At 41.8% G+C, this 19,120-nt stretch overlaps 1 protein-coding gene across 3 annotated transcripts in view; it reads left to right on the forward strand.

The window, feature by feature from the left end:
* Camk1d (calcium/calmodulin dependent protein kinase ID) overlaps window positions 1-19,120 on the forward strand; it is a 407,849-nt gene that overhangs the window by 245,162 nt on the left and 143,567 nt on the right. For all 3 annotated transcript variants that reach the window (XM_075970441.1, XM_075970439.1, XM_075970440.1), the window contains exon 3: window positions 5,561-5,635. In XM_075970441.1, the coding sequence (XP_075826556.1) occupies window positions 5,561-5,635 (75 nt within the window). The remainder of the gene's footprint in view (window positions 1-5,560; window positions 5,636-19,120) is intronic.

Here is a 19,120-nt window from a genome sequence, read left to right on the forward strand (position 1 = left end):
TCCATTGTAAAATGGAAGTTAGCGAAGGAACTCAAGGTAGAATCCTGGAGGCAGACGTGGAAGCGGAGACTGTGGAGGAATGCTGCTTACTGACTTGCTTTTCATGGCTCCCTCGGCCTGCTTGTTTATACCAGTCAGATCCACCTGCCCACGGTAGGCTGGTCCTTTCCATTTGGATCAGTAATCAAGAAAACGCTCCACAGATACGCCTATAGGCTGAGTCCATCTTCCCAGATGATACTAGTTTGTATTAAATTGACAAAAAAAAAATCTATCCAACACACTTAGTTAATACAAAGTTATGTAAATAGCTTTAACATAGGTTTGGTTGTAAGAATAGGCTTAGATCAAACCCCAACAATGCAAATTATGAGTTATATCACCTTGAATACTTCACCTCCTATATGTTTGCCCCCCGCTTTAAAAACGAGGAAAATAATGTTTACTCTGTAAAGTTGTGGATATTAAATGAAGTATTTAAAAATCCCTAGGGCCTGGTGGTGTAAGTGAATAGGTAGGTACCTACTTAGCAGGTTGGAGGCCAGGGGTTCAATTCTCAGCATAACAAGAACCGAAGCACATACTTGACACATTCTTGAGGCTCAACAAATCATGCAATAAGACAGCTCTGTGAGCAGACTCAAAATAAAATGATGAAACTGGTTCATTGCTAAGTTTGGATTTGTTATGTCCCAGGGGGCCGAGGAAACTGCACTTATTACAAAAGAATCATAGTTGAGATGTTTAGGGAAACAATGTCAGAGATACTGTCACATTTTGTAAACATAAAACAGTAGAATCTGAAATCTACAACAGCCTGAGATGCTGAACCTCAATGCACGGTAGCATTCTGGAATAGGAAATTAAGCAGACGGTTTGCGATCATTTAGTAAAGACTGTAGTGGTTGCTAGGAGCCAACGCGGGTTTCCTAAGAACAAATCTTCCCGAACACCCAATTTCTTTCTTAAGTAGTCTTGCATGGCATAGAGCATGGAGAAATGTCATTTCAGCAAAGTTTCTGGTTGTCTAATGAATAGATGGTAAAATATGGGTTCAATGATCGTACTCGGGAGTCTGCAACTAAATGGCAATCAAAGCCCATTGATCAATGTCAGTTAACGTGGTGGGGGGGTCTCTTGTGGAATACAACTCTCCTATTTAAAGTTTTAAGTAGGAATTTTAAAAAGAGCACTGCATGGATAAATAGCAAATAAGCAAATGGTCCAAAGCTGGGAAGAGTGATAAATACATTGGATGAGCGAATCAAGATTTCGAATACCAGGGCCGTCTAAAGCCCTGCATGGATACCAAAAGGACTTAGTTCAACGAAGCTTGGGGATGGAGCTGCTGCTCGGTGGTAGAGCGATTGCCTGGCATGCTCAAGATACTGGGTTCGATCCCCAGAGGTGCTGGAACTATGGCAACATCAACAAGACAAACAAAAAAGGTGAAAGGTAAAAACTTTAACTTCCAAAGGCTAAGCCTGGGTGATTTGGTAGAAATGCAAGTGAAAGTGAGCAGGCAGCTTAATGGACTCGAGTTTGTTTTCATTCATTCATTCACTCATTCATTCCTTCAACAAATGTCTATGAAGTGTACTCTCTATCACACCCTTTTGTGGCACTAGGGAGACAGTAGTGACTGAAATCATTAAGATTCTCTACCTTCTCATGCGAAAACACTTACTCAGCCTATGAAAGCAGGAAACATACATTACCATTTATTGGCATATGCATAATGTCTAGCTCATGTTGACTAATAGTTTCCCGATTACCTAATGCCCTGCTCTTGATAACTGTGTTTCACACCTGGGTCCTTACTTTTGCTTGCAAAACAGTCTGGTCCAATGAACGTCCATGGAGTGGTAAGAGGCATAACGACTGTATTGTAAGAGTGTTGATGGACGATGGATTGATGACAAAAAGAAAATACTAGAAGGAGGCATTATGAACCTCACCAGTCTGCAGGCAGACACTGTAGCTTTAATCTCTATTGCTCCCATGATTCATGGCATAAATGCTAATTTCCAGTGACTCTCAGGCTCCCTGGGAAGACTTCTTAGCTGTAGCCTGTGTGTGCTCCCTGGGGCTGAGGCGTCTTCATTGTCTTGTCCACCACTAAATTCCTAGTGCCAAGGACTGTGCCTGGCCCGCGGCAGACTCCCAGCAGATATCTGTTGAATGAATAAGGGAAAGAGCGGACTCAGCTGTGGTTGACATTTGTGGCAGAAATGGACATTGTGACATTGCTGCAGAAATGGGAGGTGTCAGGTGTTTTGTAAAGATAATCTATAAATTTTAAACTGGTAAGTTTAGTCTGTCTCTATCATAAGTAGTCTGGAGGGGGGAATTAGTGATTAAGAGCAGATGTAGGAGGCCAGAGTGTTTTCTTTCACCATGTTCTAACAGCTCCAAGTTAATTAAACCACTTTTCTTGAAGAGGCCATTTTAGGATTTGTTTGAAATCACTCAAGTATGCTTATTCAAGCATTAACCATCGCAACACAACTCAGCCCCATCATTTTCTTGAGACCATTGCCCTAATTCTGACCCACACAGGACCCAGCTTTCTGTAACCTTAAACACAATACTAGAGTTTTAGAGTTCGGCGTTTAATACTTAATTGTTCATGGCTTGCTCCACTGAGACAAGCTTTTTGAAGATAAAACCTTTTGTTTTTTCTTGTATTCTTCCAGATACAGGAAACCCAGTGAGAGACCCATTGCTTGACTCACTGAAACACTAGTTAAGGGGGAGAGTTCTAATGTCTTCTCAGCCATTTTCTTTCATTTTGGTTTGTCCCTACCCTCTGTGGTTCCTCTCTGGAATGCTCCAATGGATACAAAAATTAATTTCCTATCAACACTCAGTTAAGACATAGCAGGTTATTTGCCCTACACACCCAAGTTTGGCATTGTGGTCTTTGTTACAGCCTGCCTTTTCTGCTAGGCTAATGCTTTGTATACAGCCGAGTCTCTGTATCCAGTGAACTGGCTATTAACTGCTGAATGACCGAATTCTTGGGCCCAAACAGCCTTCTTGATTCAACTTCCAAAAATTGCCAGGAACATAGGTGCCAATTTCTAAGCCCAGGTGTGATAAGATTCAGCATATCAAAACATAAGAGTCCCAAAGACACTTATATTCCATATTCATAACAGTGCAATATCTGGAACATATTTATACTTTTAAAAGTATGTGTTATTTTCTAGGATTTGGAGGTAACTGTGACTCCATTATTCTCATTAGCAGCTCTCCATGTGATCCCATTCATATCAATTTCCTATAAATCTAAGCCCTGACAGCCCGAATTAATGTGACTAAGTGGAAATATTTATGCTCTTGTGAAGGAAAAAAATGTACACAATACACACTTTCTTTGATCATATTCCTTCATGTAAAGCCAATAATGACAACTCCACAAATATCCAAGATCTTGGTTGTCCCCATTTAAGTTCTGGCTATTTCTTTGGTAGCGTGATTTATTTGATATAGTGGTATAACTCATTGCTGATACTCTTTTGCTTCACTTGTACAGTAACTAACACTGACAGCTAAGTAGGCGCCCTGCATGGGAGGCCTGTGAAATGTGAATTTAGTGTAATTATTTTAACTCCCACAAACAACCATGTTAACTAATAAGAGCTGCCGAAATAAAAGCAGAGCATTGCCACTTTTTGCTAATTATCTTCTCTTCTCCCAACTCTAATCAAGAGAACCCTCTTGTTCATCTCACCCCTCAGCTTTCTTTTTGCAGAGGAAGCCATCTGATACTCGGGGAAGCAATCCCGCCATTTTCACAAATACATATGGGATGTTGTTTCTTGTTGTTGAGTGGCAACAACCTTTACATTTCACCCATCCATTCTTGAAGCAAATATTTAATAAGCAGATCTGTTATAGGCACAAGAGGGGAAACAAATGAGTTGTGTGAATCTACTTTCAAGGGGCTCCCAAGAGTCTGCAAGCTCCATCTTGTCTTTAAGTGGTTCATCAGGAATGTCAGCAAAAGGCATGTGGTAAGAGCTAATTAGCTCATTGAGGAATGAAATGATTCTTCCCTCATATGCATTAAATAAATATTGAGCTTGACATTCTGAGCAGACACTGCTCTCTGTGGCGAGTTGTAAGAGCTAAAATGAATCTGTCTCCTTCTTGAGCTGCCTTTGTTGGAGACTTTGATACTCGGTGTGGTCCTAAACCAGCAGCATCTGCATTTGGGTGAGAAATATAGATACTAAGTCCCTACCCTGGACCCACTAGATCAAAACTGCCTTGTCATCAGATCCCCAGAGGGTTTATTTATGCACTTAAATTTTAAAATTACTGATCTAATCCCCTTGTCTCTCAAATCTTTTTGTATACACACTGTCTGGGGTCTTAAAATAAAAACTGCTGGGCTCTGCCCTGGTCTTGTATTATCCAGTCAGAGCCTGAGAATTGGCATTTGTGCCAAACTCCCCAGAAGATTCAAGGACTGCCTCTTAAGAACTTATTGATCATCCTTGGTTATGAGATTATCCTTGTAATTCTCTAACAGGAATATCAGGAATAACAGGATATCAGGAGAAAGAAATTTGACTATCCAGAGACAGGTGATGCTGAGGGATAATGCTCTTATACACTGTAAAGATTTGTTACTTGTATTGGTTTAATAAAAGTGCTGATTGGCCAGTAGCCAGGCAGAAAGGATAGGTGGGGCAACCACTAGGAGAATTCAGGGAAGAGGAAAGGCAGAGATGCAGTCACCAGCCAAACACAGAGGAAGCAAGATGAGAATGTCTTACCGAGAAAAGGTACCAGTCCATGTGGCTAAACATAGACAAAAATATGGGTTAATTTAAATTGTAAAAGCTAGTTAATAATAAGCCTGAGCTAATAGGCCAAATAGTTTATAATTAATATAAGCCTCTGTATTGCTTTGGAATTGAATGACTGCAGGACAGGGTGGGACAGAAACTTTTGTCTACAAGGTGATTTGAACATGTATTGATTGTTTCTAAAGTTTGATATGAAATTAGCTTTCCCAGTTAGTTCACTTGGGAAACTGAGTTTGCTGGCAGGATAAGTGTGAACTCCAGTGAGGTGGTCAGCCTGGTTTTCCTTTGCCTGCACTGGATTCATGAACATGACCATGGGGCATACTGGCTGTTAGGAGGAATGGACCCACACATAGGTGGCTCTTTAGATTTGTCTGTAGTCCCTGCATTGAGACAGTGGAAAGCAGTTGTGTGCTACCCAGGAAGTTCAGCCATTTGACATGCAGCTATGTGAGAAAATACAGTAGTGAGAGATTTGGTCCATGGCATACAACATGTTCAGCAGCAGCATTCAGTGCAGTGTTACCAGCTGTGGGCTCCTAAGGCCTTGAGAATGATGAAGAGAAGGGACTGAGGGAGTAAGGAGTTGAGAAATATATTTGGAACAATGTGGTGGAAAGTCTTCAACGTCTTATCAAGGAATTGGGGTTCTATCATATCACTTTTGTTCCCTGTCATGACCTTTTTTTTCAAGTATAATTGTCCTTACCATTGCGTGTGTGCTTTTTTTTTACTTTTAGGATTAAACATGAAAACATTGTTGCCCTGGAAGATATTTATGAAAGTCCGAATCACCTGTACTTGGTCATGCAACTGTAAGTACCTTGTCTGATGAATACTGAGGGGTGTGATTGCCAGTACCTAAACAAATGAATGCTGGGGGCCTGTGAGGCAACAAAACATGATGATGTCTGTAGGGTACTGAGAGCAAAGCTCACCCGCACCTTTAGACCTGAACAGGCCCCTTCTGCTACTGCTGAATCCCACAGTTGGGGTCCATGCCACTATCGCACTGTGCCTCTGTGGCTGTCTCATCTGCCAGGGCCAAATGTTGCTGAAAGACGCGTCAGTGGGCCAAGTATGAGGAACACTTTGCTCTCATTTCTAGGAGAGACTCCCACCCCGTCTTCATTTCCAGGGATGCTGGGGGAGGAAAGCAGATGGCAGCTTGTGCTCCGTCCCTTCCCTTCTCTCCCTCTGGTGGATAGTTGCATTCACTTGTGACTGAACTGTGGATTCGTGATAAACACAAAAAAGGAAAGTATTACTGGAGTCAGATGGTGACATTGCCACCTCCATTATGCTGTCCCTGGAATCCACGAACACCAGGGATTTCTGAGACAAGGAGGAAGCGAGAATGTCAGATAGAGATGACTTGTAAATGTGTTTTAAAATTTAAGGCAAAATTATCTTTCTCACTACATAGATGCTTGACTTTAAGTGTGTGGTTGTCAGAAACATCCCATTCTTTATTTACTAGAATTAAATATTAGAAATGTCTCAGAACGTTGAAACATCTCCATGATGTAGATGTGTATAAGTAGATGTTGGGACACACTATTGGGTCCTGTGACTGACTGAGAGAAGTGTTGCTGAAAAATCAGAATATAGACAATGAATTTGATTGTTTATTAATGAGGTTCTGACTTTGACTTGCCACAGATGTACAGAAGAATTGGGGTTAGGTTAGTTTAATGAATAGTTTTTCATGTTTTCTCTTCCTTATGGATGTTTGCATAACTTCATATTCTGAAGATCATTTTGATACCAGAAAGCATCTATCGATTCATTTCTTTTTGGTATTTCATTGCCTTAAAAATGTTTTCATGGGTGATTGTATTTTGGATAGATAATTTACAAATGTCCCATCGACAGTAAGTCAGGCTAAGCAGCTGTTTTATTGCTTAGTTGAATGTGAACTGGCCAGTTACCCAGGAATCTTCCTTAGCACTCTGCTATTTGGTTTTTCGAGACAGGGTTTCTCTGTAGCTTTGGAGCCTGTCCTGGAACTAGCTCTTGTAGACCAGTTGTCCTCGAACTCCCAGAGATCCGCCTGCCTCTGCCTCCCGAGTGCTGGGATTAAAGGCGTGCGCCACCACCGCCGAGCAGTATTCTGCCCTTTTGTTAGTTGTGTATATTGCACATCTCTGTTTTTCTTTCCTGACCAGTAATAACTCTCCCCAGATTTAGAGACGGTCACTAAAGACGCTCTGACTTTGCTTTGTGTAGTGTCTCCTCTCTAAAGATATAAATGAGTCATTTTCAAATATTGATTGCCTCGTAGGAAGAAAAAAACATTTGATGATGAGCAAAAGCCCCATATAATATCATCTGTGTTCTGAACTGCATGGCTTTATTGTTGTTGTTGTTAATGCAAAATGACTAATACTAGAATCAGAACCCCAAGGTCTTTGCATTTATTTACTTCAGGTTTATATGGAAATATATTACCTATCATTTTAAGAACCCCAGAGATGGAAATCTCCACTGTGCCACTGACTGGGTGAATCTGGGCAAATGACCAGGCCTCACTGAGGACCATTTTCTATAACGGGAAAAGGAGAAGATGGTAATGTTTACTTTAGAGATGGGGTGGGGAATGTGCGGGAAATGGTCATGGAGAACAGGTCCTCAGTATGGGCAAGTTTCTCGGTGGACATCCGTATCATTTCATCAGGATGCTCTTCAGATTTTAATGAGATGAAGACCAAATAGACCTCAATTTTACTTCTCTTCAAAGTAAAGAGATCAATGGCTTGATCATGTGCTCACCAGCAGAGACGTATGTAAAGAACAGACAAGTGTCTGGAACAGACCCAATCGTAGACCAAACCTGGCACAGACTTCCCCGTCTTACTCAGACTCTCAGTTGAGAATGTCTTCTCTTGGTGGCTGCTAGCGAAAGCTTCGTTAACACAAACCGCACTTACTGAGACTTCTTAGTATCTGAGAGGAATTAGGCAGAAACCAACTAACTTTTGTTGGGCGCTCTAGGTCTATTAACATGGTGGATGTTTGAATGGCCTAAAGAACAAAGCTGTGTATCTGCCCTGCACATGCCAGTGAAAACATGTTAACTCGTACCCATTCATGTTTCTTTGGTTTTCAGTTCCCTTTTAGGAATCAATTTTATCGAAGTGTAAACCACACAGAATATATTGCATTTCATTGGACAGGATGTCCCGGGGATGAGCATAACATCACGATTTCTGATCCTCTCAGGAAGACTCCTTTCATGTGTCCCTTTCAGCCCCTCCTTCACTGACCTGTGGTCCAATCAATGATTTCACTTGCACAGGAGCTTTTATTTTGTATTCTAAGATATGGAAATGGAGTAATATGTACTCATTTGCATCTGACATAATTCACTCACAGGGATAGCCTATATTCAGTGCCTTGATTGAAAAGAATTTTAATTTGCTAAATTGCTTTGGTAGCTTTGTCAAAATTTTATTGCCTGGGCCAGCAAGAAGGATCAGCAGGTAAAGTGCTTGCTGCCAAGCCTGGCAGCCTGAGTTCAATCCTTGGGTCACATATGGTAGAAAGCGAGAACCAACCTGGCAAGTTGCTTACTAAAGTCCACAAGTGTTATGGCACACACAAAATACCCATACACACCACACCACACACACGCACACATACACAAACTACGCATACACACCACACCACACACACGCACACATACACAAACTACGCATACACACCACACCACACACACACACAGACACACACACACACACAAAGTACCCATATACACCAACACACACACAAAATACCCGTGTACACCAACTCAACACACACAAAATACCCATACACACCACACACACACACACACACACACAAAGTGATGAATTTATTTGTTAATATATTACTTGATCATATTTTTGTACTCACTATTCTGTTCTATGCATCTGCTCTTGTATCAAAATTATGCAATATCACAACTCTAAAGTAAATCTTAGAACTAGGTGTACTTTATTCCTTTATTATATTATACTTCCTTTTCTTTTATCATTTATTATTTTATCAAATAACTTTGGCATTCTTAAAATAGATTGTTCATATGAAATTTTAAATCAATTTTTGAGACTTGTTGGTAGACATCTTGTTTGGAATTGCATGGAATCTAAACAAAAATGTGAGAACAATTAACAACTTAAATTTGGGCTTTAATTCATAAGCACAACTTGTTTCTCCATTTAGGTCTTTTATTAAACTTAGCCTACATTTTACAGTTTTTAGCATATGGGCTTTGCTCAGTTTCATCTGAACTATTTCATTGTATTGATCCTGTTGTAACTGAATGCTATTTCATTAGAATGGGTAAAATACAACGAACTTTTATAAGTGATTCCCATGGTAGTTCAAGTAGTTGTTGTATCTTTTGTTTTATTTTTTTAAATCATTTTCTGCATCAATTCTTGTTAATTCCCAAAAGAATTCTATGTAGCAAAACTTTAATTTACCAAGTATATTTTAAGGTAATATATGTCTTTGAAATATCTTGTTAATTCCCAAAAGAATTCTATGTAGCAAAACTTCAATTTACCAAGTATATTTTAAGGTAATATATGTCTTTGAAATATCTTGTTAATTCCCAAAAGAATTCTATGTAGCAAAACTTTAATTTACCAAGAATATTTTAAGGTAGTATATGTCTTTGAAATAGCTTTTGTCATATATTTTGGGAATTCATATAAAACAACTCTGACCTTCCCTCTCTTATCTAAATTAAATGTTTAAAAAAAAGACAAACAAGAAAGAAGAAAAAACATGGGCAGAAACCCCTTGCCGTCTCAGAATACAGTATTATCAGAAAGCCCTGGACTTGCTTTGGGAGTGTGGAGGCTGTGTGATTATTTTGTCATTGTATTGGGTTTTATTTGCCAAGGCCTGATAGCATTTCCCTCCTGAAATTTGTTGTATAGCTTTTGGTTCTGGATTAGTGGAAAGTGCTTTTGTTCTTTTGGGTTTTGTTTGCTTGTTTGTGTTTGCTTTTATTTTTGAAAAGCCCTTTATTTCTGAATATGTAGGATTTAGAATAGAACATTTGGGAGTACTGGATTTCACAATATTTGTGCTCGGGAGGGTTTTGGTTTTTTGGGAAACATCACCCTCAGCACCAAGGCTCCTCAGCACCCTAACTCTATTGCTTTTATAATTGCTCTCTCCATTCTTAGGGTGGGCTGTATTTGTCCTATGCTGCTATGGGAAAGATTCATTGTTTAGGGTGTGTTTATGTGCATTTTATTTGTGTCTTGAACAAATATATTTTTTCAGAATGCTATTTGGGGGCCAATCTTCTATAGATAGTAAAAGACTGAGATCACACTGATATAACTTAGAGATGAGAGAGCAGTTTAAATTTCTGTCTCATCTATCTGCTTGTAGACTATCGGTCCTGTATTTGGAAAGGCCACCTCTCTTACTTTCCTCCTTCACATCTATAGTGGGTTGCATAAGCCGCAAGCTGAAGTATACATTTACAGAACTGCAGAGATGGTTCTGGAGGTAAAGGGCTCTCCATGCGAGCATAAGGACTTGTGTTCGTATTCCCGAACCAACACGAAGCTAGATACAACAACACACATTTGTAATCCCAGCGTTTCTGCTGCAAGGTGAGAGATGGAAACAGGAGAATTCTTGTAGCTCTCAGATAGCCTGGCACACACCTGACTCAAAAAAAGGGCAAGACCTAACACCTGAGATTTTTCTCTGACCTTGACACAGGCATCATGGCATGCACGCACACTCATATGCACGTGTACATACTTGCATACTTATGCGTACACCTAAACAAGCAAAAGAATATGTTGGGAGTAGTTTTGTAGGAAAAGCAGATTGTATTGCTGTTATGCTTTGCCACCCTCCCAATAAGACTTTAGGCTCCATGCATGGGTACCTTCTGAATCTCTGTCTCCAGCCTAGGACTATTCAGAAATTTCACTTTGCTGTGTGATAAGTACCATTCAAAATCTCCACAAAATCTGTTTCTCCTGGTGTCTGTCTCATCTTAACAAATAGAAGCCCCCTTCTTCCAATGTCTTGGACTCAGAATCTGGAGTTATCTTACATTCATCTTTCTCACACAACAAATTCACCCACCCAATGTCACCAACAATACACTATCACAGCTATTGCCCAGGCCCAAGGGACCCATTCTTCTTTCCCCAACCTTACTATTGTAGGTGTCTTCTATTGCTGTGAAGAGATACTATGACCACAGCAACTCTTATAAAGGAAAATATTTAATTGGTGTGGCTTAGAGTTTCAGAGGTTTAGTCCATTATCATCATGGTGGGAGGCATGGTAGTGTGCAGGCACACATGGTTCTGGAAAAGGAACTGAGAGTTGTACATCTTGATCCAAAGGCAACAGGAAGTGAACTGAGACACTGGGCATGGCTTGAGCATATATGAGACCTCAAAGCTCACTCCCAAAGTAACACACTTCCTTCAACAAGACCATACCTACTCCATCGAAGTTATTCCTCCTAATACTGACACTTCCCCTGACCTTATGGGAGCCAAGTACATTCAAACTACTGCAGTGTGCTAGCCAGATAATTGTTGAGGACTTCCATTGACTTCCTACCTCAATTTCTATTGCCTTTGTCTTTACAAAGACTTTACAGCAGCTTCCAGGATTGCATCAGCCCTGACACACTATAAATCCCCTGACCTCTTGTCCTACCTCTCTCGTTCCCTTTTATTCAACTGCATCCAGATCAGAACTATCTATCTATCTATCTATCTATCTATCTATCTATCTATCTATCTATCTATCTATATCTATCCTCTATCTCTATCCATTTACCCATCCATCTGTCTGTCCGTCCATCTGTCCATCTGTCTGTCTTTACTATTTAGTGTGAATACACATTGCATGTGAAGAACAGAGGACAGCTTTCAGGAGTCATCTGTCTCCTCCTACCACGTGGGGCCAGTGGTTTCAACGGGGTCGTCAGGCTTGGTAGCAAGCCCTTTTGCCAGCTGTTGGCCTTCCCTTAGATCTCTAATGCTCTCGTGGAATTTAGAGAAGTCTGGGATTTCTGCTAGATGCCATTTTTAAAGGTATTTTCCTATCTTACTTGTACAAAATCCCCCCTACTCCTACTTTAGACATGTTTATTCCCTGTCTCTTCCCCCAACATTATTTCTCTCTATAACACTTTTCACCCTTAGAAAAGTTAATCTCTACTTTGTTGCCTGTGAGAATGGTACTTGTACACTGTATGGAACACTTAATAAAAATATGTTCTGTACTCCGACTTCTCATCAGATCGTACACTTTTTATTTTTTATTTATTTATTTATTTTTTTTGTGGTTTTTCGAGACAGGGTTTCTCTGTGGTTTTGGAGTCTATCCTGGAACTAACTCTTGTAGACCAGGCTGGTCTCGAACTCACAGAGATCCGCCTGCCTCTGCCTCCCGAGTGCTGGGATTAAAGGCGTGCGCCACCACCGCCCGGCTACACTTTTTAAATATATGTTCAAGGACTAGACAGATGGTTCAAGGGTAAAGAGCTCGTCTTTCTCTTCCAGAGGATCTGGGCTCAGTTCCCAGCACCCATACTGAGCAGCTCACAACTTCAGAGGATCTGACACCCTCTTCTGACTTCTGCAGGTGCCTGTACCCATGTGAATATACCCTTCCATACATACAAACACATAATAAAAATAAAATAATTCATTAAAAATGTTTTTCAATTACTGTTACATAGAAAAGGAATGGTTATTAATAAATATATCTGGTTTTCTTATTTAATCTTTACAACAAACTTTAGTGGTTGTATATTACAATTTTACATGGAGAAACTGACCAGAGAGACTGAATCTTTTGATTAAGGCAACAAGTAACCCATCATGAACCCTTGACCAATGTAGTATAATGTTCCAATAATATTGTTAATTTGTATTTATCAATGTGAATAATTCTGTTTACCTAGAATGCCTTAATAATTATGACTCTGTCAATATTTTAAAATGCATAGAAGAAAGATTATTTAATAATAGCATAGAAATTTACCTGGAAAATCTTATTCTGTTCACAATTACTCTGTGTTTTTCTCCTATGTATTTTTTAAAAGCACAGTGACTGAATAGATGAATGATTTTTGCCAATATGGTGATTTATTTTGTATTGCTTATTCTAGGTGAGATGCAAATATTTCTAATACTTATTTCATTCCATGATAGCATTCAAATATGAATAATATAACCAGATACCTGCTGAGATTCAATACCTAAGAATTAAACACATACTATTTGAAGAATATTCATTCAGTTCGCAGGTAGCTCAGGACATGAAAATATATGCAGTTTCCAAGAGAAAATGTGTTTTATCTACTGTGTTGTCTTGTGTATGAAGCTGTTTGAACAGTTCCCTCTTTGGGGGATAGGGTCACCAATGTTAGCTTTCATGGGGATATTGTATTCATAATTTATACACTGTGTTCCCAGAAACATTTTTAATTAGAACACAAATTATCACTCTCAATAGAAAGCCTTCGGTAAGTAGTCAAACACAATAGTGAAGGAAAATGTGTTTCTGGATATAATACCTTAATATATTTACATATAAATTACGGAAATCTTATCTTCACTTACCGCACACAGCTAATTTATAACTCGGTAGGCCTGTAGTTTCTGCTCAATATTGGGAGGGGAGTTAGGATTTTTATGGCATAAGACATAGAGGATCCTCTTTAGTGGCTCTCTTTGCACAGGGGTCGTAAACCACCATGGCGGCACAGAGGTGATGATAACCCACCATGGCGGCACAGGGGTGGTAATAACCCACCATGGTGGCACAGGGGTGATGATAACCCACCATGGCGGCACAGAGGTGATAATAACCCACCATGGCGGCACAGGGGTGATGATAACCCACCATGGCGGCACAGAGGTGGTAATAACCCACCATGGCGGCACAGGGGTGATGATAACCCACCATGGCGGCACAGAGGTGATGATAACCCACCATGGCGGCACAGGGGTGATGATAACACACCATGGCGGCACAGGGGTGATGATAACCCACCATGGCGGCACAGGGGTGGTAATAACCCACCATGGCGGCACAGGGGTGATGATAACCCACCATGGCGGCACAGAGGTGGTAATAACCCACCATGGCGGCACAGGGGTGATGATAACCCACCATGGCGGCACAGGGGTGGTAATAACCCACCATGGCGGCACAGGGGTGGTAATAACCCACCATGGCGGCACAGGGGTGATGATAACCCACCATGGCGGCACAGGGGTGATGATAACCCACCATGGCGGCACAGGGGTGATGATAACCCACCATGGCTGCACAGGGGTGATGATAACCCACCATGGCGGCACAGAGGTGGTAATAACCCACCATGGCGGCACAGGGGTGATGATAACCCACCATGGCGGCACAGGGGTGATGATAACCCACCATGGCGGCACAGGGGTGATGATAACCCACCATGGCGGCACAGAGGTGGTAATAACCCACCATGGCGGCACAGGGGTGATGATAACCCACCATGGCGGCACAGAGGTCATGATAACTCTCCATGGTGGCACAGAGGTCACCCACCATGGCTGCACAGAGATGATAACAACACACCATGGCTGACAGAGATGATAACACACCATGGCTGCTTTCTTTCAGGATTGTCCTCTGTGTTCTGAGGGGAGGCACCCTTGAAGAAGGGTGATAAGTGTTAGGCAGATGAACGTAGGGCTGAGGGAGGTGGCTTATGCTCCTGGCAGAAGGGTCTGCTTCAGACAGAGGTCTTATTCTGGAACCTGCCTGGTACAGAGTCTGGTCTGTGAGTGTCGGCTGGACCCGGGAATGCCTAGTCTGTAGGGGTGAGTCTGCATGAGGTTGAGTCTATGAGGGACTCTGTCTAGGGGTTCATCTTTGATGACTTTTGTCCTTTGGGGGCTCAACTTGACTGGCTTACAGGGAGTTATGTGACATCTTGGTAGGCAATAGCATCTGGAAACCCTGGCAGATGCCAGCTTGGTATTTCTGGTTACTGCTGCTCATATATCACCCAGTAACCACCTGGGTAAGTATTAGACTAGAAAGGCTTAGAGAGCCGCAAAGACAGAAACTAAACGGTCCAATATAATCTTGAACAAGCGTTATTAGATTCAACTATATGAAATCGCTAGGACATAGTCATGCTTTCCTTCATCTTTTTAGATTTACAAATTTACAAATGTTTTTATTTCCAGGACTTGGGGCAGAAACTAAGACCTTATTCTGGCTAGATAGGAGCTCTACCACTGAACTATATCCCTAAGCCCTGCAAACATCTTTTAAAGATTTTTTTTTAAAATTGATTCTTCTGTATATATGTGTGTGCCTGTTTGTCTATTGTGTGCCCTGTGCATGAGGTGTCCTGTGGAGGCCAGAAAAGAGCACTGGATCCTTGGAAATGGAATTACAGGCAGCTGTGAACCACCCCACATGGGTGCTGGGAACCGAACCTAGGTCCCCTGCAAGAGCAGCAAGTGCTGTTAGCCACTGAACCATCTATCCAGCCTCCGTGTCTTTCATGGCTTTTACTCTGCGCCACACAAATTGGTAGTTGAGTTGTGTTTTCGTTTAAAGTTGTCTCTTGGTTTTCCTCATGATTTCTTCTGTGGTCCATTGGTCATTTAGGAGTATTCTGTTTAGTTTCTGTGTTTTTGAATTTGCTAGTTGTCTTTCTGGTGATGATTTCTGGTTCCCATCCCTTGTGAGGCAAATAGATGCTTTGCAGGATTTTAGTCCTATTCAAATAGTCCTATTCAGTCCTATTACTGACACCTGGTTTGTGGACTAACCTATGACTTACTCTGGAGAATATCCTACTCCATCTAAAGAGATGGGTGCTTCTGCTGTTGTTGGCTGGAATGGAGCTCTTATTTCTGTCAGGTCTTGTTGGTCTACAGTGAGTAGGTCCTGCATTTCTTTTGTGGTATTTTGTTGACTTGTGCTATCTTTTATTGACGATGTTGCTGAAGGCTCCTATTGTTGAGTGGTTGCTCTCCTAGGTTCCACTAATGCTTGCTTCACATACCCTAGAACTCCAATGCTCACTCCTGGTGTGTTTATTTTTGTGCTGAACTAACCTCTTTGGGATATATACTGTCATTTGCCTCTTGTAGCAGGTTTTAGCTCTTTGTAATCATGCCTTAAATGTGTTCTTTACTTTTAATACATCTTATGGTACTTTTAAAGATACTATACTCCCCGTTTGACCCAACCTGCATGGCAAATATCTTTGTCTACCAATGAATGAGATCCTAAATCATACACAGCTTTAAAATGCCATAACTCTTTCGGGGGTGGTGTTCTGAAGATCACTGTCATGGCCTTGTGTTAGGCAAGTATTTTACCACCAAGCTGCAATGCCCCTGCCTCAGATAAAATCTTGCCATTATAGAAGCTACTATAAAATCTTCTGGAAGTATCATCTGGTCACTGGTACTCACAAAGAAAAGAAAGGGGCTTTGAATATAGCGCATCGATTTCACTCATTTATTCACAAACAGACTGCACAGATAATGTATTTCATTTAAGCATTCATGTAATAACTGAAAGTCAGCAGGCTCAGACTTGTAAGATACAAAAATATAGAAGGGATCGCTGCTGACGTTGTTACAATTCCCTAGCTGATTGAAAACTTGGAGCTTATACAAAGAGCACCTGCACCGTGATGAATTTCAGAGTGTATTAGATTAGACATTCTAGTCTGCAATGCTCCGGGACTGCCAGTCTACGTGACGGCTTAATCAAAGGAGCCGAGCTCTGCTCTGACCCAACCAGCATCCTCATGCAGATTCAATGTATGGGTTCCCTCTGAGGGCGTGTTCTCATAGTGCTCCTGTTTCTCAAAAGCGTCTGCTCAGCTCAGGCTTGTAAGCCCTCTCCTTTCTCTGGGCATCACGGCACTCTGAATTGCCACAGTACCACACGGGCTTCTTGATGCTCTGTGTCTATCCTGCAGCACCCCCCCGCACCTCAGCAACTCCATCTGGCTACCTTGTCACCCTTCCTGGAGCTTGTCTACTCTGCTAGGCATTCCCTGCAATTATAGAATTGTGCCCTCATCAAGGAGAGTAATTGCTGTGAAGTGTAATCACCCCCTCTAGACTGTGTGATCCCAGAGACCTGTTCTTAGAGAAATCATCTCTTTCCTGAAATCCTGTAACCTTCACCTGCACTTGTCATTCTGTATCCTCTCTCTCTCTCTCTCTCTCTCTCTCTCTCTCTCTCTCTCTCTCATTCATTCATTCACTCATTCTCTCACTCAAGAAGTATTTATGAGCCCCCTAACAGGGCTGATATTATTAGCTGGGAGGCTATAAAATGAATAAACATTCTATGCTTATGAAACTTATATAATGGGAGGAAAAAGAGACAGTAGTCAAACAGTTTAATAAGTCATTGAGTATACACAAGCGACTACTAAAGTCTTCTGAGGAAGATTATAGAGGAGGGCAAAGCATGCTTGAAGGTGGGTAGGGAGTTAGTGCAAATGGCATGGTGGCATTCGAGTGTAGACCTATGAGAGGTGAGATGGTGCCACAGAGCCAGGCCTGCCCCAGGCCCGTAATCCAGGCAGCCAATCAGGACCCGACCCCACCCAGGGTCTTAACACTTTTCTTTCGTCATCTGAAAACTTTTAATCATTCTGACCTTTGAATGTGTGGTTCCTACATGAAGTTGGGTTTGACAACAGGGCTTGTGTCACAAGAGACTGGGTACAAGTGTACAGCTGTGTGCTTCTCTTTTCATCACTTTCTGTGGCTGTGATAAATACATGACCAAAAGCAACTTAGAGAAAAGGGCCTGTTTCAGTGTACAGAGGAGATCCAGTCCTGGTGGTAGGAAGGGCGGGCACTGGGAATCTGAAGCTGACCTGGCAGGGCAGTCAGAAAACAGAGAAATAGAGGAAAGAGGGAGGGAGGGAGGGAGGGAGAGAGAGAGAGAGAGAGAGAGAGAGAGAGAGAGAGAGAGAGAGAGAGAGAGAAACATGGGGGTGAGAGAGACAGAGACAGACAGAGAGAGACACACACAGAGAGGCAGAGAGAGAGACAGACACACACACATGGGGGGAGAGAAAGAGACAGACAGACACACACACAGAGTGAGAGAGAGAGAGAGAGAGAGACAGAGAGACAGAGACAGAGACAGAGAGAGAGGAGAGAGACAGAGAGAGAAAGGACACACACACACTTACAGTGGTGAGAGACAGAGACAGTCAGAGAGAGAGAGAAAGGAGAGAGACACACAGAGAGGCAGAGAGAGAGAGAGAGAGAGAGACAGACAGACAGACAGACACACACACACACACACACACACACGCTGGGGGGGAAAGACAGAGACAGAGAGAGAGAGAAAGGAGAGAGACAGAGAGAGAAAGGACACACACACACACACACACACACACACACACTCACAGGTGGGGGAGAGAGACAGAGAGAGGGAGAGAGAAGAGCCAGTTTCTAAAATCTCAAAGCCAGCCTCCATCCAATAACATACTTACTCAGCAAATCTCTACCTCCACAAGGTTCCTTTACTCCTCAAACATTGCCACTACTGGGGACCAGGTATTCAGATACATGAGCCTATGGGGGACAATTCTCCTATAAACCACCGCAACATCTAATAATCCCTTGTAGAGTGACACCCCAGGTATGTACAGCAGGACCACTCAAGTAAGCATTACCAAAGGGAGGGGACATGCCACCAACTAGCAATTAGACCACATGAAAAGAAGGGGAGATCTTTTCTGCCTGCTCATGAACCAGGAGTCTGTCTCCCTTCTTCCAATAGTTGGATTTAGTTACTAAAAATTCTAACTGGCAGTGGTTGTACATATTTATAGGGCATGCTGTGAGTTTTCTCAATGTGTGGATAAAATGTAATAGGCATTAAGGTTGCTGGAAAATCCATAACCTAAAACATTTATTACTTCCCTGTTTTGAGAACATCCAAAACCCAGTCTAGTAGCTATTTTGAAATTTATAGCTAACTCTGTCTTCAGGTAGAGGTCATTTCTCCTATGCAGTTGCACCATGTCCTTTAGCCAACCTCTCCTTCCCTCGCCATCCCTCCCTGCCTCGGGTCAGCGCGTTACACCCTCTACTCTATGATTTCAACTTCTTAAGCCTCTGCATGTAAAAATGAACATTTTTAAAAAATCTTTCTGACCTGTTTTACTTAACAAATTGTCCTTCACACTTAGACATGCTGCCGTCTTGATTGTTCATGGGGACAACCGCGCTGTGACTTTCCCATCAGCTCCCGCTGCAGGACTC

This window comes from Microtus pennsylvanicus, chromosome 4, assembly GCF_037038515.1.
Source record: "Microtus pennsylvanicus isolate mMicPen1 chromosome 4, mMicPen1.hap1, whole genome shotgun sequence".
NCBI lineage: Eukaryota > Metazoa > Chordata > Mammalia > Rodentia > Cricetidae > Microtus > Microtus pennsylvanicus.